General features: G+C 42.0%; 1 protein-coding gene across 1 annotated transcript in view; it reads right to left on the bottom strand.

Moving 5' to 3' along the window:
• Positions 1–25638, bottom strand: part of GALNT17 (polypeptide N-acetylgalactosaminyltransferase 17) — a gene marked incomplete at both ends in the record, with an annotated part of 450019 nt that overhangs the window by 255177 nt on the left and 169204 nt on the right. The window contains one exon of the mRNA XM_079719632.1: positions 16641–16824. Within this exon, the coding sequence (XP_079575758.1) occupies positions 16641–16824 (184 nt within the window). The remainder of the gene's footprint in view (positions 1–16640; positions 16825–25638) is intronic.

The raw sequence follows: 25638 nt of genomic DNA on the forward strand, positions 1-25638 counted from the left end.
AAACTATCAAGAAATTACTGCTTAAAAACCATCAGGACCAGATGGTTTCACAGGTGAATTCTACCCAACTTTCAAAGAGCAGATAGTCCTAATGCTCCATAGATAGTTCCAGAGCATTGAAAAGGAAAGAAAACTCCTAATTCTTTTTGTAATTTTTGGATATCTAAACCTCTTAAGGACAGTATAAAAAGAGAGAGAAAGAATGACAAATATTGATGCAACATTTCTAAGTAAAATATTAGTGAATATTACATTAAGAAAAAGAAATACATCATGACCTAGTGGAATTTTTTCCAGGAATGCAAAGTTGGTTCAATATTAGAAAATCCAATAGTCTAATATATAATATTAATAGATATGGGGAGAAAATAATCTATGATTATTTGTATAGATACTGAAAGTACTTTTAAAAACCTTCAAAAATTCAACTCCTCCTAATAACACAAACAAAGAAAAAGGAATTGATGGATATTCTTAACATGGTAAAGAACTATACCATAGTTATAAAGCCAGCATTTTAATGGGGAAACACTAGAGGCACTTATATTAAGGTCTATTACGGTCAGGAACAAGGCATGGGTGCCAACTTGTTCTCCTAATTCAACATTGTACTACAGGAATCAGGAAATGTAATCGACTACCAAGCAGACACCACCGTTAACCAAATCATCAACATTAACACCCCCAGGAATGAGACGAATAGATCCCATGTGCGTCCTCATAAGATGCACTGAGATAAACACATCACTTTTGTAGCATTCCTGCACCACAGCATAGCCTGAATCTAATTCCAAAGAAACAGAAAAATCCAAATCGAGAGGCATTTTTCAAAATAACTGGACTGCAGTCTTCAAAACTGTCCCTGTCATGAAAGACAAATAAATACTGAAGGACGATTTCAAAACAAAAAATCATGACAAATGAATGTAATACCTGATCTAGGACTTTCTTCTTCTATAAAGGACTTATTGAGACAGTTGGTGAAATCCAAATAAGGTCTACAGATAGTAGATATGATAATATTATCATAGCGTACTGTGGTTATGTAAGAAAATGCCCTTGTTCTCAGGATATACACACTATTTAGAGGGAAAGGCGCGTCACGTGTGCAACTTACTCTCAAATGGTTCAGAGAAAAATACGTGCATATAAAAAGATACAAATATTGTAAAACGTTGACATTTTTGTGGAATCAGGGTAAAGCGTATGTAGAAGTTTTCTGTACTATTCTTGCAACATTTTTGTAAGTCTGAAGTTATATAGAAACAAAAATTTAAAAATAAACAATAATGATCATAATAACAACCTCCTCTGATTCCCAAAGCCCTCAGCTGCAGCCCGAAGACTCTTCTCCCCTTCACGATAAAATTTGTCAAGCCTAGTTAATTTGCTCTCTCCATTTCCTCTCTCACGTTCCTTCCTTAACCAACCCCAATCAGGGTTAAATACCTTCGTCAAGATGATCAATGAACTTCCTGTTGCCAAATCCACTGACCACTTCTGGCATCTCAGTACCAGTCACTGCTAGGGACCCGTCCTTCCCTCTAGAAGCACTCTCTTCCGTGTCACTGCGTTCTCCCGGATTTCTTCCTTCTTCATTAGCTGTTACTTCTCCACATCTTTTGCTGAATTCCTCTCCTCTTTCAGGAGTGACATCTAAATTTGGAGTGACATAGCACTCAATGCTGTGCCCTAGCTGCATCTCTAGCTCTCCTTAATGATCTCAGCCTTGATGGCCATCTCTATGCTGATGCTCCAAAGGTGTACCTCCAACTCCCACCTCTCTCCTGAGTTCCAGGTTCATCAGTCAGTCACCTCTTTGATATCTCCAAGTGAACGACCAAAAGTCAAGTCAAACGTAATATGTTCAGTGTAGAATTCTTAAATATCTCCCCAAATCTGTTTGTTTCCCTCAGTCCAGTAAATGGCACCACCTCCACCTATACAGTTCTATCTGAAAACCTGGAGGTCTTCCTTGATTACCTCCAACAAAAATCTCTGTCTTTCTTTCTCCATCTCACCATGCTCACCCTAATTGGAATCACTATTACCTCCTACCTGAACTATCCTCCCAACTGGTCTCTTTGCTTTACTCTTGCTCTCTGCAGCCCATCCTCCAACCGCAAAAAGAACGACCCTTTAAAAATATAAACCAGATCATGACACTTCCCTGTATCAAATCCCCAGTGGCTTCCATTACTATCAACATGAGTTTCCTAGGGCTGTCATAACAAAGTCTCACAAATTGGATGGCTTCAAACAGGAGAAATTTATTCTCTCACAGTTTTGGAGGCCAGAAGTCTGAAATCATGGTATTTGGCAGGGCCAGGCTCTGAAGGCTTTAGGGAAGAATCCATCCTTGCCTTTTCATAGCTTCTGGACATTGTTGACAATCCTTGGCGTTCCCTCTCTTCTAGGTGCATGACTCCAATCTCTGCTTGTGTCTTCCCACAGCCTCCTTCCCTCTGTGTCGTCTGCAGCTCTGAGTCCTCCTCTCCTTCTGAAGACACCAGTGATCTTGGATTTAGGGCATACCCTAATCTAGTATGACCTCATTTTAACTAATTTCATTTGCAAAAACCCTATCTCCACGTTAGGTCACCTTCTAAGATTCCAGACAGCATTTCAACCCAATATGCCACTTTTAATCCCACTGGAGTAAATCCCAAATTCTTCGTCATTGCTCATGATCCTGCACAATCCGGTTCCTACCTACCTCTCCATCCTCCTTAAATCATTTGCCAATATATCTTAACAGTTCCTAAATAAAGCCAAGCCCGTTCCATACTCAGGACCTTTCTGAGGGCCATTCCTTCCATCAGGAGAGTTTTTCTGCCAGATGTTTGCATCACTGGATTCATCCTCATCTCCTCTACTTCCTCAGTGGACCTTCTTTAAAGTACACCCTCGTTTCCAGCTACTCCACAGATGAGCACCCTGTTTATTTACTTCAATGCACTTATCACAACCTGTAATGATCTCGTGTTTGCTTTTTCCCAGTTTATTACATCTCCCATTACCGTCTCAGCATCCAACGCAGTACCTGTTAGATGGGAGCTATTCAATGAGTATTTGCTGAGTTAATGAATAAATTCAAATGCCTACAAGAACTGCATCATACACATCTGTTAGAACTCCTACAGCACCTGCCCAAAGCAACCTTCATATCCCTTGAAAATGTGGGTTGAAATCAACTAACTAATAAATGCCATCCATTTTCTCCATGCCACAATGTGTACTTACACAAGAATTCTCCTGATAAGACTTTGTGAGACAAAAGCAGTGGCTCCAATTCTGCCACCAGGGTTGCAAATAGTAAGAATTACGTTATCTAGCATAGCATAGTCCCAGAGTCATCAAACTGCCAATTACCAGAAATTGCCTAAGCATTCCCATGTGCAAAGTGGAACTGCATCCACCATGACGATAAGCCATGGCTGATTTAACTTCTTCAAAGTTATGTTATGAAATAGGACTGTGCTCCTAAAAAATTCATTTGTAGCCATACAACAGTGGAGAGTTATGGAGAGCTCACTAGTGTTATCAGGGGTCAAGTATACAGCAAGTGCTGCCCACGGAGGCATATCACACTACTTCATCATCACAACATGCACCATTAAAGGAATTGTCCAGGGATAATAATTTGCAGTACATCTACTCGAAGCAATTTTGTATTTATTTATTCAATTGAATTATTTATGTTATTCATAATGAAATGAAACACAAACAGCATTGGTTCCATCACATCTTCCTTTGCTTTCATTTGGTTTGCTGCTTATGACTATTTTTATGCAAATGAAGTTATGATAACGTTAAACATTTTCTACTGATTTTGCAAGTACAAATATGTTCTCTCCATATGCCACAGTCTCCTTTTTGCTGCATCCATCCTCAAAGTTCTGCTGGCTGATCAGAATTTCTTCTAAATTAACTCTGAGGACGTTACATCTGTAATACTGGTGAGCCTGTCTCCGTCTGCAATACCTGTGTAACACTCCCATTAAAACCTGAATTTAGCCCATTTTGCCCATTCCACCAGAAGCCTTATTCATCCGTCCAGCTCTTACGGCACTGTAAATCTCACCTTGTTACAAAGCGTTGTGGCATTCCCCTGCTGCCAGTTTGGGGGATGTTTACTTGACTCACAGAGCAAAAACAACGAATTCCACACATAAAAAAGGTGTTGTGACTGCAGAGACATTTGTTCTACTGATTACATTCAGGGCTGAGAAACAAATGTTTTCAGGAAAGTATTTCAAATAAGTATCCACTGGACCCACCAGAGTGGAATTAGGCAGGTTGCCTAAGAGGGACTCTCGTAGGCTGGCTTGGGCTTTCTTGCAGGGGTGTGTGTGTGTGTGTCTGTGTGTGTGTGAGTTTGTTTTATCTCAAAGTGAACTGATAGAGTGAGAGACACAGTAACTGGGCAGACAGGAAAAATCCTCTAGAAACATACACATTGCAGGTTCAAAGTCTGAAGTCCCCAGTAAGAGCCATCACGGGAATTTCTGAGAATGACACGAAGTAAGATGTTCTCCTACAGTTCTCCAGTGCCAAAAAGCCTCACATAAAGTAATCAAAGGGTTATAGAAGCAAGAACAACCGCTGCTGTAAATCCCAACTTTGGTTTGATTCAAGGTTAGAAATCAAGAATTCCATTTCCCATAGTCACATCTACATCTGGGGAAAGTGAATCTGGAATTCAATGATGCTGCGGGTTGTAAACAGACCACAGAGCAGATCCATTTACGTAGACAGGACAAGGTTCACATTGGTTTCTACCCACTGATTGCAAGTTCCCCATGCAAGAAATTGAAGCTCGTCCAGAAAGCTCTCTAGAACAGAAATAAAGGGGAATCTTTTCTGCAGCCTCACTTTAATGCATTTAGATGCTAATCTTTTCAGGGCCCAATAAAAGATTAAATTAACTTTGTCAATTCATAAACTTGGGGACAGCCAGGCTGGCACTACCTCCGGGAGATGTGGGAATCCTTTCTTAAAAATTAGCTAAGTCTCTGACCCCCATCATATTAATGACACCCCTCATAGCGCAAATAGAATCTCCACTTCATATTTATCTTTCTACTCTGTATCTCTATGTTTGAAACACTGCCAAGAGTTTCAACCATTTTATGGGGTATAATGAATTTCTAAAAGGAAAATCATTCAAAATGAGGCTGATTTCTATTCATTTTCATTCACTAAATAAATAGATGCACTCAAGGATATGGGATGGAAAGGAACAAGCCAGAGAGATGGAAGGGACACAAGGTAAATCAACAAGGAACAGGAACTTCTCAAGCATGGGAACCCCTGCCCTGTTCCGCCCCTCATTTTCTCTTCCATCTGCCTCCACAGAATCTCAGAAAATGGTAGGGCCCTAGGATGCTCCAAATTTAAAAATAAGAATCACTCAGGGATCTTGTGAAATAGTGTAGATTTATCAGTCTACTAGCTCTGTAGCTGGGCCAAGACTTGACATTTTTAACCAGCAGCCTTGGTGATTCAAATGCAAAGACCACACTTCCTGAAACATGAAGGCCCACAGGTTCTCAATGTTTTGAGACACTGGGGTTACCTGGAGTTCCTATTAACGAGAAATTAATACTGATGCTTGAGCCCCACTCCCAGGGATTCTGATTTAATTACAGTAGGCCCTCCGTACCCATGGGTCCTGCATCCATGCATACACTCTGGGGTGAAGTCTGGGCTCCCAAAGTTAAAAGCTTCCCAGGTGATGTCAATGCCCAGTGAAGGCTGAGAACCTATGTCAGGCTTTCCCAAGAACCACCTGTGTGGAGAGACCAGGGGTCTTTAAGCAAGTAGGGTTGCAGGCCCTATACAAGCTTCCACATGTCACTCTTGCAACTTCTGACACTTTTACCCCAAGAACATTCCAGACCCGTCTGAATCACCATATTTATTCTAAGATTTCCATCTTTTCATAACAGGCAGGAAATGATGAAAATGGAGTCATTTGATGCCCAGACCCTAGCACAACCTGGAGGATGAGGCAGCGCTTCCTCTGCCCTCTCTCAGCTGCACCCCCTACTCCCCACCTCTACCCCTCACCAAAGGTTGGCTTCTGAGGCCCAGTCACGCTCCACACCAGAGCAGCTTCACAGAAAGTCTCAGAAATCAAAACTCCACTGAGAACAAAGGCTTTCTACAGCCAAGGCCACAGCTGAACAATGCCCACTCTTTCAAAACTCTCCTTACTACCTTAGAGGTTCTCAACAGAGGGAATTAATTCATAGAAAGCAGCCAGGACTTCAGACCAGGAACACTCCATACGGCCCAGCCACCTACATTTTTAAACAAGTTCCAAAGACCTCCCTTTGAGAAACACTTTAAAATATGGTTTTTAAAATATCCAGCCCTTTTCATCAAAAAGACGATCTTAATATGTGGGAAAAATAATCATTTCAATTTGTGAAAAAGTAAGAACACACATTACACTGTGTTTTTGGTCTGACGACTATGGATTACGGCAGAATAGAAGCAGGGGGCAGCTGTCCCATCCCACCAGCCTTTACAAAGTCTCCTGTGCCCTCAGGACACCCGGCTGGACTTCCTCAGTATGGAAGCTGTGGTGAATCCCAAAGGTGAGCCTCCTGATCTGTCCTGGAAGAGCCTTAGGAAGCGAATGTTCCTTCCCAGGCGCTCACCACAGCCTGGTGTCTGTCTCAGGCCGGCCCCCTGGAATTCTGTGCTGACCTGGGGACAAGGGAATGCCCATTGCCTTAGACTTGAGTTTTCCATATTGGAGCGAGGCACACAGTTGTACCCACATTTCATTCGGGTAGATACTTTCCTGAAGATTCTGTCATTAAATCTTGCACGGTATTTCAAGGATAAGGGGTATATACGGTAAAGGAGTTTTTAAAAAATAATCACACGGGCTTCCCTGGTGGCGCAGTGGTTGAGAGTCCGCCTGCCGATGCAGGGGACACGGGTTCGTGCCCTGGTCCGGGAAGATCCCACGTGCCGCGGAGCGGCTGGGCCCGTGAGCCATGGCTGCTGAGCCTGCGCGTCCGAAGCCTGTGCTCCGCAATGGGAGAGGCCACAGCAGTGAGGGGCCCGTGTACCACAAAAAAATAAAATAAAATAAAATAATCACAGCTAACATTTATTGACCAGATATCATTAATTCATGAGAAGGTCTCAGAGTAATGCCTGGTATATTAGTCTCTGCAGATCACATGGAGTTTTACTCTTCACAACGATTCTATAAAGTCGATATCACCATTTCACATATGAGGAAACTGAGGCACAGAAAGGTTAAATAACTTGCCCAAGGTCACAGAGTTTGTAAGAGGCAAAGCTGGGATTATAACTCAGTCATATTTCCAAGTCTGTGCACTTGACCTCCATGAAAAATTCTCTTATTAAGGCTTTTAAGTGACCCAGACATGCTTTTCATACCTAGGGAACCCATGAAAGTCGGATGAACATTCACCTACAAATACTTCAGGAATTATCACCCTCACATATTGAAAAAGAGGGCACCCCACCCCCGACCCCACGTGGATTTCCCATCACTCTCCCACCCCCCAGCCAGGTGAGGACCAGTCCTAAGCAAAGAATTTCTCCCTGGTTATGCCTCTAGGTGAAATCAACTACATCGTAAGACATTTCCTGAACCTAATAATATTACAGTATTTATTTTTACTGAGTTTTACCCACCCCGCAAAATACTGTATCTTTTAAAGAGGATTTCAACTATATTACACTATATACTAGGTCTTAACAGGCAAGGGTTAATCAAATTTAGGATACTGCCCCTTTGGTAGTGGAATTTTCGTAGAGTTGGAAGGGGTAAAAGGGAACAAGAGAAGAAAACGTAGGAAGTAAACACACACAAGTACACAAACATGCATGCACACACAAAAACACTTGCATATGCATGTACACAAACACATAGGCGTGCATGCATGCACATACACTCACTTTCCCAAAGGAACTGTCCCGTCTCTAAAACTCAAAATTTTTTTGCCTTCTAATGATACCAGCATGGAGTAGAAAGTTCCATCCCACAGATATAGACAGGTAGGCAGAGGCAACTATGTGTGCGGGTATGTGCACAGGCCTCAAAGACACCCACGCAGCTGGGTTGGAATCTGGGTTCCCTCACTGCCTGACTGTGTGACCTCAGGCAGGTTGGTTCACCCCTCCAAATGCCCCTTCCCTCATTTATAAAACAAAGACGGTCACAGCTACTTCGGAGAGTGGTTAAATTTAAAAGAGATCAATAAAACATGCAGCACAGTGACAAAAACATAAAAGGCAGTCAATAAAAGGGAATAATTATGGTGGTTAGTGGTTCAAAGACATTCCTAATCAGGCAACTACTTATTATTTCAACCAACAAGGATTTGTTGGATGGTTACCCTCTGTGCCCACATCTGTAAAAGAGAAAGTTTAACATAGGATTCCTGACCTTCTTTAAGGTGCTTTCACTCTAGTTGAAGACCAGCCTGTAAGACGCAGGATACCCATCATCAAAAGAATGACTCAGAAAAAAAAAAAAAAGGCCAGTCACAGCTATAATTATCAAATGTGTCCTTTTCACATGGGATGGAAAACTTGAGTTGGGTCTTGACCAATGAGTAGATGCATTCCACTAAATGGTAACACCATAACTCACATACACACAGACTCAAAATACCCACTGGACTTGGATGATTGCAAATCTCTGCAGTCGGGCCAGACATGATTCCTGACCTCCAGACCCAAATATACAATTGTCCGCTAGATGTGACGTGAAGATGGTCCACAGACATCTCCCACCATATGTGTCCAAAGCAGACATTGTTGGACTACAGCAACTTAGAATTGGTGGCAATAAAGAAAAGAGGAGTCTTTGTGAGTGAAGCAGAATGAATTCCAAAGAAACCTGACATCTGGATTTATAAGCAGGAGGCCAAAGGAGAAACTGAAGATAACTAAGCAGTAGAAACTGCCCACAAATTACCTACATGGTCTGGGAAGAGAAAGCAAGCCATAAAATGTATGCAGGGATCTCAGCTGTGGCTTTAACAAGCTCAGACAGATTTCTGTGCTGCTAGGTGCCTCCCCCCATATTATGAGATAAGTGGGCAGGCAGATAATTAATATGCCACAACATGATATAGAATGGGATATCCTGGCAAGGGAAAGGAGTGGCGGTTAATAAAGCCTTGTCTGGCTTCTTGTGTCTGCAAACATCACCTCCTCGCTGGCACACACATAGTCAAATAATGAATAAAGCCAGACAGATTAATCTCATGGTTCCCTCAAGAAAGGCATAACTATGGGGAACCCTGGACAAGCAGCATTGCTACCCCCTTGCCCCCACCTCCCTGCAAAAGATGAACCTCTCTGCAGGCTTCTCTCTCCCGGGGTAATGAAATCACTTCCACTCTGTCTACCAAGCTAGAAACTTCTGATTGCACCCAATTCCCCCATATCCAATTAAATGACTCATCTCACTGATTCTTAGAATGTTTTTCTTGAATCGAGCCCTTCCACTCCATCCCTGCGCAGTCCTTGGTTTTTTACAGAGAAATCACTTCCGTGAAAGGAATAGGATAATTATAAAACACTCACTGTATTATCAAGTCTTTCTCTTCTGTTAAGCAATGCCTAGCAAATGGTTGGCGCTCAACAGGTGCTGAGTGGGAAAAGAAGAGATTTTATTTAGCCATCCTACTCCCAGCCTCCAACGCCTCTAACCTTTCTCCACATTCTTGTCACAGTTAAACATTATTTTTTTTAAGAAATTACCACAAAAACACAATCTTGACTCAAGTCCTTCACTGGTATCCAATGACAACGATGAACATCCTCACCTAACACAGCGGCGGCACATAAGGTGCTTTACAACCTGCCTCCCCATTTCCCTCCAACCTCTTCTTCCAAGATTCACTCTGGAGACCCTATGACTCAACCCAAAGTTTCTGTGCTGTTCTCCCAGCCCTGAAATCCAAGAACTTTCCCAGTCCTCTTGCACATGCTGTTCACTCTCTCCAATGTTCTGTCTTCACCATTAAGATCAAGGTCACCTCTGTGCTGCCCTCTGACTCTCCCAGAAGTGCACATCCCCTAATCTTAGTTTCTAAGGTCCTCTGAAAACAAGTCAAAAGATTGCAAAGCCCCACCTGCCTCCCCCACTTGCTTTGATTTCTTAGGGGGCCAAGATGTGCCTTGTGCCTCACCATGTCTTTAGCACAGTGTCTGGCAGACTGGGGACTTCAGTCAAAAATCATTTTCCATGATTTAAAAAAAAAAAAAAAAAAAGAAAGGAAAGAGAAGACAATGGAAGAAAAAAAAAAACGGACCAAAGAAATAGCACAGAGCCTAGAAAATAAGCCCATTTATGTATAAAAAGTACAAAATGTATTCCATTTAACAGTTCCAAATAAGAGAAAGAGAAGTGTTATTTCCAAAATCATTTTGAAAAAGCTGCTTTGAAAAAAAAAAAAAGGACAGACATTTGAAACAAAAGATACATATCTTGTACCATATTCCAAAATAAGCTCTGGATGGATGGAGGAGTGAAACATAGAGTCATGGAAAAGGAACACAAAACAGAGTGGAATATTTATAAGCACTCTTTCTCTGCTTTAAAGCAGTGAAGAAATGAAGATGGAAAGATTGACAGTTGCGGGTTCATACAAATTTAAAATATCTGTCCAGGGGAAGAAAAAAAATCACAGAATTAAAATAAAACAGAAAACATTTTGGAATCCATTTGCATGAAATGTGACCAACAAATGGTTAATCCCACTATTACCCCCAAATTCATTCATATTTATAAGAGAAACAACTCTGTCAAGAGTAGTGTAATAAGAAACCAATAAGAATTAAAGCAACTTGAGGTTCTGTATAAAATTGCAATGAAATTAGCCAATTTCAGTTCTCTAAACTCGAGAGAGCTTTTGGGCAGTGTCACAAGCAAGATCTTGCCCGTGGGGGGATAATTCCTCCTGGGTTTAGGCTGCACGGGGCGGAAACAAAGTGCTCTGGCCCCAGACAGCTACCTCCCCTGGGCTCAAATATCAGAGGAGCAGCTTCTACAGGCAAGGCCCTTGCCCTTCTTTGGCGGCAGGGCTGAATTTGCAACTAACCAAGGTTAATTTGGTACCTTTGGCTGTGGAGCCCAGAATTTATAACGCTACCTCTGGTTACCATGTATGACCTGTGGGCAAGCTCTCAAGTTCATCTTTAATTTCACCTTCAAATTCATCCTCCATATAGCTGCCAGAAAAATCTAAAAAGGCAGAGGTGGTTACATCATTCAACCCAGTTCTCCAACTCTGTCTTCTATTATACTTTCACCCTTCTACCTTGCACTTAATTTTTTGGTGTAGATTTGCATTTATAGCGTAATTAAACTTTTATTTTATTAAAACAAAATATATAAAGTCTTATCCCATTTCTGTACTCTCAATGTTTCTAAATAACAATCATTATGCTGCAATTCCTGATGTTTAAATTCTAGATATTTTCAATTGATTTTCTGTTTCTGACCATAAAGGTTTAATTTTCTTATACTACCCACACCTCACATACACATTTTGCCTCTTCTTTCTTCCAACAGAGTTATACCATAATTTGTGGTTTAATACCTATTCAATATTTGTATGATTATACTGTTCACAGCTCAGCCACAGAATATATGGAATTGCAATTCCTTTCTTGAGGAACTTTTGGGTTTTTTCTGTGCTAATAATTGCTTTCCTTTTTCACAAGCTTTGTGTGTGTGTGTGTGTATGTGTGTGCGTGTATGTGTGTGTGTGTGTGTGCCCATCACTAATTCAGTTCCAAACTTTCTGAAAGAATGGTAAAATTTTTTTTTTGTTTGCAAAGACAACAAAAGCAAAAATAAATAAGGGGGACTAAATTCGTTTCTTCACAGCAAAGAAAACCATCAACAAAATGAAAAGACGACCTACTGAATGGGAGAAAGTATTTGCAAATCATAAATCTGATGAGAGATTAATATCTAAAATATATAAAGAATTAATATAACTCAACAGCAAAAAACCCCCATACAATCTGTTTTAAAAATGGGCAGAGGATCTGAATAGACACTTTTCCGAAGAAGATATACAGATGGGCAACAGGTACATGAAAAGATGCTCAACATCACTAGTCATCAGGCAAATGTAAATAAAAAACAATGAGCGGGACTTCCCTGGTGGCGCAGTGGTTAAGAATCTGCCCGCCCATGCAGGGGACATGGGTTTGAGCCCTGCTCCGGGAAGATCCCACACACTGTGGAGCAACTGAGCCCGTGCGCTACAACTACTGAGCCTGCGCTCTAGAGCCCGTGAGCCGCAACTACTGAGCCCGTGTGCTCCACAACAAGAGAAGCCACCACAATGAGAAGCCCGCGCACCACAACAAAGAGTAGCCCCCGCTCGCCACAACTAGAGAAAGCCCGTGCGCAGCAACAAAGACCCAATGCAGCCAAAAAAAAAATGAGATATCACCTCACACCTGTTAGAATGGCTATTAACAAAAAGACTAGAAAAAACAAGTGTTGGCGAGGATATGGAGAAAAGGGAGCCCTTTTGCACTGTTGCTAGATATGTAAATTGGTGCAGTCACTATGGAAATCAATATGGAGGTTTCTCAAAAAATTAAAAATAGAACTACCATATGATCTAGCAATTCCACTTCTGGGTATTTATAGAAAAAACAACAAAAACACTAATTCACAAAGATATATTCACCCTCCCCATGTTTACTGCAGCATTATTTACAATAGGCACAATATGGAAACAAACTAAGTGTACACAAATGGATGAATGGATAAAGAGAATGTGATACATATAGATATAAGTCAGCAATAAAAAGAATGAAATCTTGCCAATTGCAATGACATGAATAGACTTTGAAGGCATTATGCTAAGTGAAGGAAGTCAGAGAAGCAAATCTCACTTATATGTTTTTAAGAAAAAAACAAACCCAAGTTCATTGACAGAACAGATCACAGTTGCCAGAGGTGAGGAGGGGGTGGGGATGGATGAAGTGAGTCAACAGGTACAAACTCCGGTTATAAAATAAGTCATGAGGATGTATTGTACAGCATGGTGGCTATATAACCTGGTATTAGTTTCAGGTATATAACATAATGATTCAATATTTGTATATATTTTGAAGTGATCACCACAATAATTTATTTATCTAACCTTTCATTGAACTATTTATTTCTATCTTATTCTTAACTTCCAAGATCTCTTGTTCATTCTCTGATTATCACTTTAACATAGGACTTGATTCTTATTTTGTGAATAAAACAAAACATTCCATGAACTAAGACATTAATTATAGTTTTAAAGTGTGTCTGTTTCCTCCAAATGCCTTTTCTATTGTTCTTCTTCTTGTTGCTAAGGCTCTTTATAATAGAGATTCTCCTGAAATGTCTAGGGATCCTGGTTCTCCTTTCTATTTTAGAGTAAGAGAGCTCTGTGTAGATGCATGAGCCTTACTAATGTTTAATGAGTAGAACCCAGACATTTCGGGGATGCGGGGGACCTATCAGATCTATTGGCATTTCTCTTAGGTTGAATGGCTTCCTTAGAGTGGATTCTTCCAAATCTGGACTACAGGAGTGTGAAAGCTTGGAGAGGTAATGAGGCCAAGGGTGTCCCCACTTAGTACACAGCCCTATCCTCTGTCATCTTAGGAACTAAAGCCCAGAGTTCACCTTCTCCAGGGAATAAACCTCCCATGTTCCACCAGGTAGGGAAAGGCAGCGTCTGGCTCTGTAAAGTTGAAGAAAGGATCTGGAGACACAGCTATAATCCTTCTATTCAGATCTACCTCCCAGCCATCAGAGGTACCCAGAACCTCCAAGTCCTGAGTCTCTGGGGTTCTGAGGTGTGACTAGGCCTATATTCTCCTGCCCTTCCCACCACTTCCCATCATATGTAGAAGGTTGGGTCTCAGCCTCATCCAGTTTGCTATGTCAGTTACCATTCATCCATCCTCTTTCCATCTTCCAAAACTTTGTGGGTGTTTCTTCCCTGCTGTGGGAGCCTAACCTGTTTTTGTCCCTTATAGGCTGTCATCCTCTGTAGTCCTTTACTATCATCTTAGTAAAGTTTCCGGAGGGACGAAATCTAAGTGGTGTATTCCAGCGGTCCCCAAACTTTTTGGCACCAGGGACCGGTTTCCTGGAAGACAATTTTTCCATGGGCGCGGGGTTGGGGGGGAAGGGGATGGTTCAGGCAGTAATGTGAGCAATGGGGAGTGGCAGATGAAGCTTCACTCACTCATCCACCACTCATCTCCTGCTGTGTGGCCCAGTTCCTAACAGGCCATGGACCAGTACTGGTCTGCAGCCCGGGGGTTGGGGACCCCTGGCATATTCAAGCCACCATGCTACACTATAGAGCACTAGAGAGCTGTGTATTCCTCCCTGGGCATGCCATGTTTTTATTTGCACCCCCAGCTCTGCTCTTGCTATTCCCCTTCCTACTTGTCTTTATCTGTCCCCTCTCTTTAATTTTCTAACCCTTAATGGGCCTTCAAGATTAAGCTTATGCATCATCTCAAGCAGGAAACCTTCCCAGATCCTCCCTGTACATACTGTGTATGTCTCTGGCCTGACATACCCACATAGACCACAATGTGCTGGATTGATCTGCTTGCACATCTCTCTCCCTACCTAGACAAGAGTATGTAGGCAAGGACTATCTTATCCACTGTTCTGTCTCTAGTGTGGGGAAAACCATCTGGTACATAATATGTGCTCACTGATATTGTTCAACTGACCCATTTCCACTAAGCTCCACGTTGGAAGCATCTTCATTCTCACAGGACTACAAAAATAACATCTCTGTTTATTTGCCAACATCCAAATAAGAAAGGCTAATCAGAGAGCACCAGGAAATGAAAACAGCCAGATGTTTTTGAGAGCAAAAGTCCAGGAACACAAAATAGCTTCCAACAGGGGTGATGTATGTTTTCCTAGTGATTCAAAATGAATATATGCTTATTAGGCAGAGAGAGTGATTTAACAGTTTTCTCAGCTAATGCTGCAATTTTAAATTCATTTAAGATAATTTTCCTTATCTTGAATCTATTTTTCTCAGTAACCAGGATACTTAACTGATTTGTACAAAATCCATTTGAAAAAGGAATAATCTACTCTAAGCAAGGGCACACTGCAAATGAAAGAAAGAGAGACACCACAAATCTAACAGAAGATGAAGCATCTGTTTGAAAAGCCAAGGAGGACTACTGCCTAGAAAATAGGATGTTTTCCCCCAGCATCTTGATTTTCCCACCAATCTCTCTTCTCTCTTTCACAAGGAGAAAACAAATAATTCTTAAATCTGAGAGCACAGAACAAAGACCTTTCATAAACCAACCAAGACGCAAACAAACTGTTTCAAAGGTAAGAATCTCAAACAAAAATTGTAAGTTGAAACAATCACAGGATGTACTCTTTCACCTACCAGCTGGGAAAAGCATTATTTAAATGCTAGTACCCAGTTTGGGAAGGGTCTAGTAAAATTCCAATAGGAGCAGAAACTTCTATAAACTTTCTGGAGGAAAATATCACTATATGTATCTAGAGCCTCCAAAAGTATTCCTACAGTGTGATCTAAGGATTACACCTTTAGAAGTGTGGATTAAGAAAGTAAATATCAAATCAATATACATAAAGATTTGAGTGGGGAGATATCCATCAAAGTGTTATTTATAATAATGAAACATTGGGGCTTCCCTGGTGGCGCAGTGGTTGAGATTCCGCCTGCCGATGAAGGGGACACGGGTTCGTGCCCCGGTCCGGGAGGATCCCACATGCTGCGGAGTGGCTGGGCCCGTGGGCCATGGCCACTGAGCCTGCACGTCTGGAGCCTGTGCTCTGCAGCGGGAGAGGCCACAACAGTGAGAGGCCCGCGTACCGCAAAAAAAAAAAAAAAAAAAAAAAAAAAAAAAAAATAATAATAATGAAACATTGGAAATAATCTAAATTTCTAACAATGAAAATAATGATCATAACTAGTAACATCAGAAAATGCTCATGAAATAATAAATGAAGAAAAGGATAAATGAAGCACATCATATGCTCATAATCTGTATAGAAAAAAGACTCAGAGACAAAATACTAGTATCTTACCAGTCACCACCTCTAGGTAATGAGATCATGTTGATTTTTAAATTTTTACTTAAAAATTTTTTGTATCACAGACCTTTCTCTATGCTTCTGTATTATTTTATAAAAATTAAAAATTCTTGGGATTCCCTGGTGGCGCAGTGGTTGAGAGTCCGCCTGCTGATGCAGGGGACACGGGTTCGTGCCCCGGTCCAGGAAGATCCCACATGCCGCGGAGTGACTGGGCCCATGAGCCATGGCCGCTGAGCCTGCGCGTCCGGAGCCTGTGCTCCGCAACGGGAGAGGCCACAACAGTGAGAGGCCCACGTACCACAAAAAAAAAAAAAAAAAAAAAAAAAATTTAAGAATTCTTATTTAGCTCTATTTATTTTCATAATCAATAGTACTATTTATTGATTATGGAGGAGATGAGATAAAAGCCCCTCCACTAGTTACAAGTAACACAAGAAAATGTCACACACATGGGTCTACGCCCAACCATCTGATAAAGCAAGCTCCTCTGAATGACTGAATCAGAACTTACTTGGTGGGACGATAATCCGGAATGGAACGATCCAGTGAAATTTTTTCACTGAGGTAGGAATTGTAGCCATACTTCTCATGGGGTCCCTTGGCTTTCTCTTCTTCAGCCGGGGAAAGGGTAGCAGGAAGGCCCCCTTTGCCCCGCCCACCATAACCTTCAATGAGCCCAAGGGATTTAGATAAACCTAGAAAAAGGAGGGGGAGAAAAAGAATTATTTGAAAACCACCATACCAGGATATGCCACTCAGGCTCAGATATAGCTTCAGTGGAAATTTTAACATTACCCGTCGCAGAAAAAATTATGTTCTCAATTTATTGGTATCGGAATATGCCCTGAACACATTTCTATTGAGAGGAAGGTCAGAGCAACTGTGAGGTGTGGGGTTAAGGCTGGTCACCCGTGAAGAGCCTCTCCCTCCTTTTGGGAAATGGGGTGGACGGCGGGGGCGGTCTATAAAAGGGAGAGACTGCCAAAAGCAGGGGACATGTGGACCAAGAAAGACACACAAAATGGGACAGAACTCGGGCTGTCATCCCTGCCTGATTTCCTTTCTTCATGATCAATTACCACAAGGCTAGATATTCCAGGAGATGCCCCGTACAACATAGAAAAGGCAGTAATAAGGAACTTCCAGACTGCAGGTGTTTTTGCTTCATTTGAACAGAGAATAATATACAGATTGATTTTATCATGAGTTTAAAGTGTGTAACCATCTGCCACCGTTCTATACCTAATGGTTTTATTTAAATCTCATTTAAATGGCAAAAGGAAACACAAAATGTTTGAGAATAAATCACAGAGAAGAAAAACCCATAATGGTGATAACCATGCCCAGTAGAGTAGAAGGCCTCTGTAACAAGCCTCATTGAGCAATTGCACGTTCCCAGGATGGTGGTAGCTTTATACCTGTTGTTCCATTAAACGATAAACAGCTTGATGGGTAATTTTAAAATCCTACAGTTATGGGAGGTTTTACTTCTCGGCTTGAAAACTTCTGCTGTTAAGGGTTCTCATTCTCTTTTGCTATTTCAAATGCTCAAGCTACCCTGTTCACCATCAGGCGTGTGCACACACACACACCCCACTTCCTACCACGGGCAGGAAGACCATGGACCAGAGATGTAAAAAGCATCCTCAGCTTTCATGGAGGGCAGACCACAAAGCCTAGGAGGACCATAAACTCCCAGGAAGGCATTCTCAAGTAAGTCAAAGGCCAGTAAATCTGCTTCAGTCACAGGATGGTCCTCCACCCCATAATGGCAAGACCTGTATTCCATTTCCTGCTTCTCTGAAAATAAAAATTTATTTTCTGTGATATAAAATCAGTAAGGAAAGGTTCAGCAAGCATCTCAGGATTGGTCTCAAGTGAACATCATTTTCCTACCTGAGAATCATTTCCACCATCCATGGTGTTCTTCGGGAACCCTGACATCTTTTCTGCCCTCCACCATCCCAACAGAGGAACCATCAACTGAGAACTGGATTACTCCAACACTTCCTGGTCACAGGAAGTGACCTGCTTCCTGGTCTTTAATCTCTCATGCCACATCACCGTGCAGCAACCATTCCAATAACATCACCTTCACTGTGCTCCAAAATCTGTAAGGACTCATCCCAGGTCAAGTACAGACACCTGTGTTGGATTTTAAAATCACTCCCGATAGGACATTACTAGTGGGAATGCACAATGGTGCAGCTACTTTGGAAAATACTTTGGCAGTTCTTCAAAATGCTAAGCGTAGTTTTACCATATGATCCAGCAGTTCCATTTTTTACCCTAGAGAAATGAAAAGATATGCCCACTTGAAAACTTGTACACAAATGTTCATAGAAGCATCATTCAGATTAGCTGTGTCTATCAACTGATAAGTGAATAAAACAAAATGTGGTACATCCACACAATGTGATATTATTTGGCAATAAAAAACTATCTTTTTAAAAAAGTACAGATCTTCCTCAACTTACAAAAGAGTTACATCCCAATAAATCCTTCATAAGTTGAAAATACCGTAAGTTGAAAATGCATTTAAAACATCTAACCTACCAAACATCATAGCTTAGCCTAGCCTCCCTTAAACATGCTCAGAACACTTACCTACAGTTGGGCAAACTCATTCTAACGCAAAGCATGTTTTATAATAAAGAGTGTTGAATATCTCATGAAATTTATTGAATACTGTACTGAAAGTGTAAAACAGAATGGTTGCATGGGTACAAAATGGTTGTAAATGTGTTGGTTGTTTACCTTCATGTTACATGACTGACTGGGCTCTGTGGCTCGCTGCCACTGCCCAGCACCATAAGACAGTACCGTACTGCATATTGCTGGCCCAGGAAAAGATCAAAATTCAAAGTATGGTTTCTACTGAATGCTTATCACTTTTGTACCATCATAAAGTCAAAAAAATCATAAATCGAACCACTGTAAGTCAGAGACTGTCTGTAGTGATATATACAACATGAGTGAACCTTGAAAACATGCCGAGTAAATAATGCTGAACAGGAAAGACCACATGCTGTATGGTTCTGTTTACCTGAAATGCACAGAATAGGCACATCTTTAGAGACAGAAATTAGATCTGTATCTGCTTAGGGTGGTGGGTAATTGGGGAGGGAATGGGGAGTGACTGCTAATGTGTATCGAGTGTCTTTTTGGGCAATGGAAATGTTCTGGAAATCAGAGTGTGGTGATGTTTGCACAACTTTGTGAATATACTAAAACCCACTAAATTGTACACTTTCAGTGGATGAATGATATCATGTGAAAAAATCTCAATAAAGCTATTTTTAAAAACCCACTTATGATAGACAATTCTATTTCCAGCAAGATGGAAGGCTAAAACAACAGGAAAACTTTCCAATAAACTACCTAGAAATTCTGAATGAAAACTTTTTTAATACTGTAAATGCATAGCTGAGCTTGCAAGAAGTTAAAGGAAACGCCCAGACGTAAGTTATAATCAGAGTTGAGACTCTGTCTGCTGGGATGGTGTGAAGGATGCATTGCTCATTAACTAAAGGCTGGCGTTTTGGAGCTCAAACGTGCACAGAATATGAGACCTTTTGTATGCCTTAAATGTTTCATAATTTCTAATTATGAAGGTACTGAGTTGATCAGTGGCCCCCTGTCTACTCTGAACCTATGAGGATGACTTTATTTGGAGATAGGGGTTTTGCATATGTAATCAAATTAATATAACTGGTGTACTCATAGGAGAAAAATTTAGAGATAGAAACACGGATACACAGAGGGAAGAAGGTCATTTGACAACAGATATTGAAGGATACAGCTGCAAGGCAAGCAATGCCCAGGATTGCTAACAACTCCCAGAAGCTAGGAAGAGGAAAGGGAGGATTACTTCCTAGACCCTTCAGAGAAAGCATGGCTTGGCCAACATCTTGATATCAGAATTCTAGCCTCAAACTGTGAGAGAAAAAATTTCTGTTGTTTTAAGCCATCAAGATTATGGTCAGGGGGCCTCCCTGGTGGCGCAGTGGTTGAGAGTCCGCCTGCTGATGCAGGGGATACGGGTTCGTGCCCCGGTCTGGGAGGATCCCATATGCTGCGGAGCGGCTGGGCCCGTGAGCCATGGCCGCTGAGCCTGCGCATCCAGAGCCTGTGCTCCGCAACGGGAGAGGCCACAACAGTGAGAGGCCCGCGTACCGCAAAAAAAAAAAAAAAAAAAAAAAAAAAAAAAAAAGATTATGGTCAGGGCTTCCCTTGTGGCGCAGTAGTTGGGAGTCTACCTGCTGATGCAGGGGACGTGGGTTCATGCCCCAGTCCAGGAAGATCCCACATGCCGTGGAGTGGCTGGGCCCATGAGCCATGGCTGCTGGGCCTGCGTGTCTGGAGCATGTGCTCCACAACGGGAGAGGCCACGGCAGTGAGAGGCCCGCGTACCACAAAAAAAAAAAGATTATGGTCATTGGTTATAGTAACTACACAAAATGAATACAATCAATATCAAAAAAACAGAGTGGAATTGGATAAGGAAAATACAGACCATGACAATACTAACCAAAAGAAAGCTGGAATCACTCTGTAAACATCAGATAAAAACAGACTTTAGGGCAAACAGCCTTATGGGGATGAAGAAGGTCATTACATAATGATAAAAGTAACAATCCACCAGTAGCTCTTAGGAATTACAAACTACCAAGCACCTAACAACATAGCTTCAAATTACATAAAGCAAAAATGGACCACATTACAAGAAGAAATTAACAAATCCACAATCACAGTGGGAAATATTAATACATCTCTCAGTACTGAACAGCTAAGGACAAAAATTTAGCAAAGATACGGTAGAACTGAACAACAAAATTAAGATGTTTGATATAATGGACATTGCACCTGACTTTCTAATAATCGTATATTCTCTACAAGAGTATATGGAACATTTAAACAATTGACAGGCCACAAACAAGTCTCAACCTAGCTTACAGATCATCTTTGAACATAAAGCAATAAAAAACAGAAGCCAACAATAAAAATACCACAAAGGATTCACACATTTGGGCAGTTTTAAAAGACTTCTAAAACAAATGTGGGTCAAATAATTAATCATATTGCCATTAGAAGTTACATGAAACTAACAGATCATGAAACAGTACATCTCAAAACTTGTAGGATTGTGCTAATGCAATACTTGGAAGTAACTATATAAATGCATATATTAACGGGGGGGGGAAGGAAGAACTGATAATTAATAAGGTAAGCATTTAACCCAAGAAAAAAAAGAGAGGAAGCCCAAAGAAAGCAATAATAAACAAAAGAACAGAAACTAATGAAACAAAAGAAAGACATCAAGGAAGAAAGGAGTAACAGGGAGGGATGGAGAGAGAGAGGAAGGAAGGAAGAAAGGAAGGAACGAAGGGAGGAAGGGAGGGAGGGAGAAAAGAGAGAGAGAGAAACAAAAAGAAAAAAAGATGGTTGGGAGGAAATAACCTCAGCAAGACTGGGGATAAAAAGAGAGAGAGAGAAGGTATATGGTCCCTTCAGGGAGGACTTATCTATTCATCACAGTAAACACAGTGCCTAGGTCCTCCAATATTTTTAAGGGTTCAGGAAGATGTTTAAATTTCTTTTAAAATCAGAAAGACACAGTTATCGAATAAAAAATTTTAATACTCTTTTAAATTGTTGTTTTATTGTTTTTCTGTGAAGGCCAAAGTGCTTAGGGCCCACAAAATTCATTATGCAGCCTTGGTTCCCTTGAGGTTAGATTTTATCTGTATGTGACAAGGTACCTAAAGCGTGGAGAAGGAAAGTAACATGATCTGAGGCACAATTTACAATTTTTACGTAGAAGGTAGATAGCACAAGGGCAGACCCCAGGCACTAACAGTAAGGCCAACTACCATTTATTGAGCATCTGTTGTGTGCTGGGAAGCACCCTGCTAAGTGCTTTACATATATTCTATCACTGTTTCATCTTATCTTTTGAAAACCTCATGAGGAAGGTATGATAATGATCTCTGGTTGACAAATGAGGACACTGAATCTGAGAACGTGGTAACTTTGTTAAGGTTCTGCAGCTGTCAAAGGAAGATGAGACCTGAGTTCTGGATATAGTTAGAGATACAAGGGAGGATAAAACCTGGTCTCTGTGACAGATAAGGAGACTAGTTCTGGAGCTGTTGCAGCAGCCCAGACCAGGATAGAAGGGGCATCATGTTAAGGTATGAGTGGTGGTGATCAAAAAGAGAGGAGAGATTTGAGAAACATTTAAGAGATATCATCACAAGGCAGGAGACAGACACGAGTTAGGGTGAGAGAGAAGGAATAAGTGAGTGAACTTGGGGTTTCCAGCGAGAGGACTGAGTGGCAATATCACTCACAAAACAGGGCACACAGAAGGAAGTTCCAGAAGATGCATTCTAGTCTCTACATGTGGTATATGGAGCATTCATGGGACATTCAGATAGGATCATACATCCAGTGGGGAGCTGAAACACTTGGGCATGGAAGTCCAGAGGGTAGAGGAGGCCCAAAACATGAACCCTGGCAGCTATCAGTTTGGAGGGGACCGTAGCCATTGTAAGGAGTGGGAGGGCCAAGATGTTGAGTAGCAAGAACAAAGAGACGATGCTCAGGAAGTGTTCTCTGACCACACGCCCTCTTATGCTTCCACCATATCTACAGTAGGAGTTGCATACTTTAGGACTTACTACTTCTGTACTCTGCATGCATGTTCTCTCATTGAAGCTTCATTTGAAGCTCAAGACTTCAAGGAAGGAAGACTTAAAAGGATGAAGAAACATCTCAATACCAACCAAGTGCTTAAACTTTCTGCTGTCTTCATAAATCCACTTGACCACTCTCTCTCCACCCACTGTTGACTGTTGTTTAGGCTCTAAAATTTTTAAATGCTTTTGTATCCATTTTTCTCTTAGGCAGGCAGGGTAGATATTACCATGATCACTTTAGAGATGAAAAAATGGAGGCTTAGAAGGATTAATTATTTGACCATCCAAAAGTAATGGAGACCGAATAAGACATTCCACCCAGTTCCTAACATACACACAAATACTCTGCCCAGGAAATTTTGTAGGAAGCAAGAATTCAGTGTTCAAAATACAATGAAGAATGGTAAATAAACGGTAATACACTCATTAAAAAGGAATACTATACAGCAATGAGAATGAATGACTTCCAGATAAACAGATAAATCTCATAGACTTCATGCAAAGAGCGAGCATCAAAAATGCATAGAATTGAGGGGCGCCTTCAAGATGGCGGACGAGTAAGATGTGGAGATCACCTTCCTCCCCACAAGTACATCAAAACTACATCTACATGTGGAACAACTCCTACAGAACACCTACTGAATGATGGAAGAAGACCTCAGACTTCCCAAAAGGCAAAAAACTCCCCACGTACCTGGGTAGGGCAAAAGAAAAAAGGAAAAACAGGACTTCCCTGGTGGAGCAGTGGTTGAGAGTCCGCCTGCCGATGCAGGGGACACGGGTTCGTGCCCCGGTCCTGGAAGATCCCACATGCCGTGGAGCGGCTGGGCCCGTGAGCCATGGCCGCTGAGCCTGCACGTCCGGAGCCTGTGCTCCGCAACGGGAGAGGCCACAACAGTGAGAGGCCCGCGTACCGCAAAAAAAAAAAAAAAAAAAAAAGGAAAAACAGAGAAAAAAGAATAGGGACAGGACCTGCACCTCTGGGAGGGAGCTATGAACGAGGAAAAGTTTCCACACACTAGGAAGCCCCTTCACTGGTGGAGACGGGGGTGGTGGGCGGGAAGCTTAGGAGCCACAGAGGAGAGAGCAGCAACAGGGGTGGAGAGATTCCTGCACAGAGGATCAGTGCCAACCAGCACTCACCAGCCCGAGAGGCTTGTCTGCTCACCCGGCGGAACGGGTGGGGCTGGGAGCTGAGGCTTGGGCTTCAGAGGTCAGATCCCAGGGAGAGGACTGAGGTCAGCTGCATGAACACAGCCTGAAGGGACTAGTGCACCACAGTTAGCAGGGAGGGAGTCAGGGAAAAGGTCTGGAACTGCCGAAGAGGCAAGAGACCATTGTTTCCGGGTGCACGAGGAGAGGAGATTCAGAGCACTGCCTAAACGAGCTCCAGAGATGGGCGCGAACTGCAGCTATCAGCATGGACACTAGAGACGGGCATGAGATGCTAAGGCTGCTACTGCAGCCACCAAGAAGCCTGTGTGCAAGCAAAGGTCACTAACCACACCCCCCGGGAGGCTGTGCAGCCTGCCACTGCCAGGGGCCCGTGATCCAGGGACAACTTCCCCGGGAGAACACATGGCACACCTCAGGCTGTTGCAACGTCATGCTGGCCTCTGCCACCGCAGGCTCGCCCCACACTCCGTACCCCTGACTCCCCACGGCCTGAGTGAGCCAGAGCCCCCTAATCAGCTGCTACTTTAACCCAGTCCTGTCTGGGGGGAGAACAGATGCTCTCAGGTGACCTACATGCAGAGGCGGGGACAAATCCAAAGCTGAACCCCAGGAGCTGTGCGAACAAAGAAGAGAAAGGGAAATTTCTCCCAGCAGCCTCAGGAGCATCAGATTAAATCTCCACAATCAACTTGATGTACCCTGCATCTGTGGAATACCTGAATAGACAACGAATCAACCCAAAATTGAGGCGGTGGACTTTGGGAGCCACAGTAGACTACGGGTTGGCTGTATGCGACTGACTGGTTTCTGGTTTTATGTTTATCTTAGTTTAGTATTTAGAGCTTATTATCACTGGTAGATTTGTTTATTGATTTGGTTGCTCTCTTCCTTTTATATATATATATATATTTTTCCTTTTTCTCTTTTTGTGAGTGTGTATGTATATGCTTCTTAGTGTGATTTTGTCTGTATAGCTTTGCTTTTGCCATTTGTCCTAGGGTTCTATCTGGGTTTTTTTTTTTTTTTAGTATAGTTTTTAGTGCTTGTTATCATTTGTGGATTTGTTTTTGATTTGGTTGCTCTCTTCTTTCTCTCTTTCTTTTTTTATTACTTTTTTATTTTTTTATTTTTAATAACTTTTTTCTACTTTAATAACTTATTATTTTATTTAGTTATTTTTCCTTTGTTCATTCTTTTTTTTCCTCCATTTTCTTCTGAGTCGTGTGGCTGACAGGGTCTTGGTGCTCTGGCCGGGTGTCAGACCTGAGCCTCTGAGGTGGGAGAGCCGAGTTCAGGACACTGGTCCACCAGAGACCTCCTGGCCTCACGTAATATCAAATGGTGAAAGTTCTCCCAGAGATCTCCAACTCAATGCTAAGACCCAGCTCCACTCAATGACCAGCAAGCTACAGTGCTGGACACCCTATGACAAACAACTAGAAAGACAGGAACACAACCCCACCCATTAGCAGAGAGGCTGCCGAAAATCATAATAAGGTCACAGACATCCCAAAACACACCACCAGACGTGGTCCTGCCCACCAGAAAGACAAGATCCAGCCTCATCCACCAGAGCACATACACCAGTCCCCTCCACCAGGAAGCCTACACAATCCACTGAACCAACCTTAG

Source organism: Hyperoodon ampullatus (genome assembly GCF_949752795.1).
Source record: "Hyperoodon ampullatus genome assembly, chromosome: 14".
NCBI classification, from domain to species: domain Eukaryota; kingdom Metazoa; phylum Chordata; class Mammalia; order Artiodactyla; family Ziphiidae; genus Hyperoodon; species Hyperoodon ampullatus.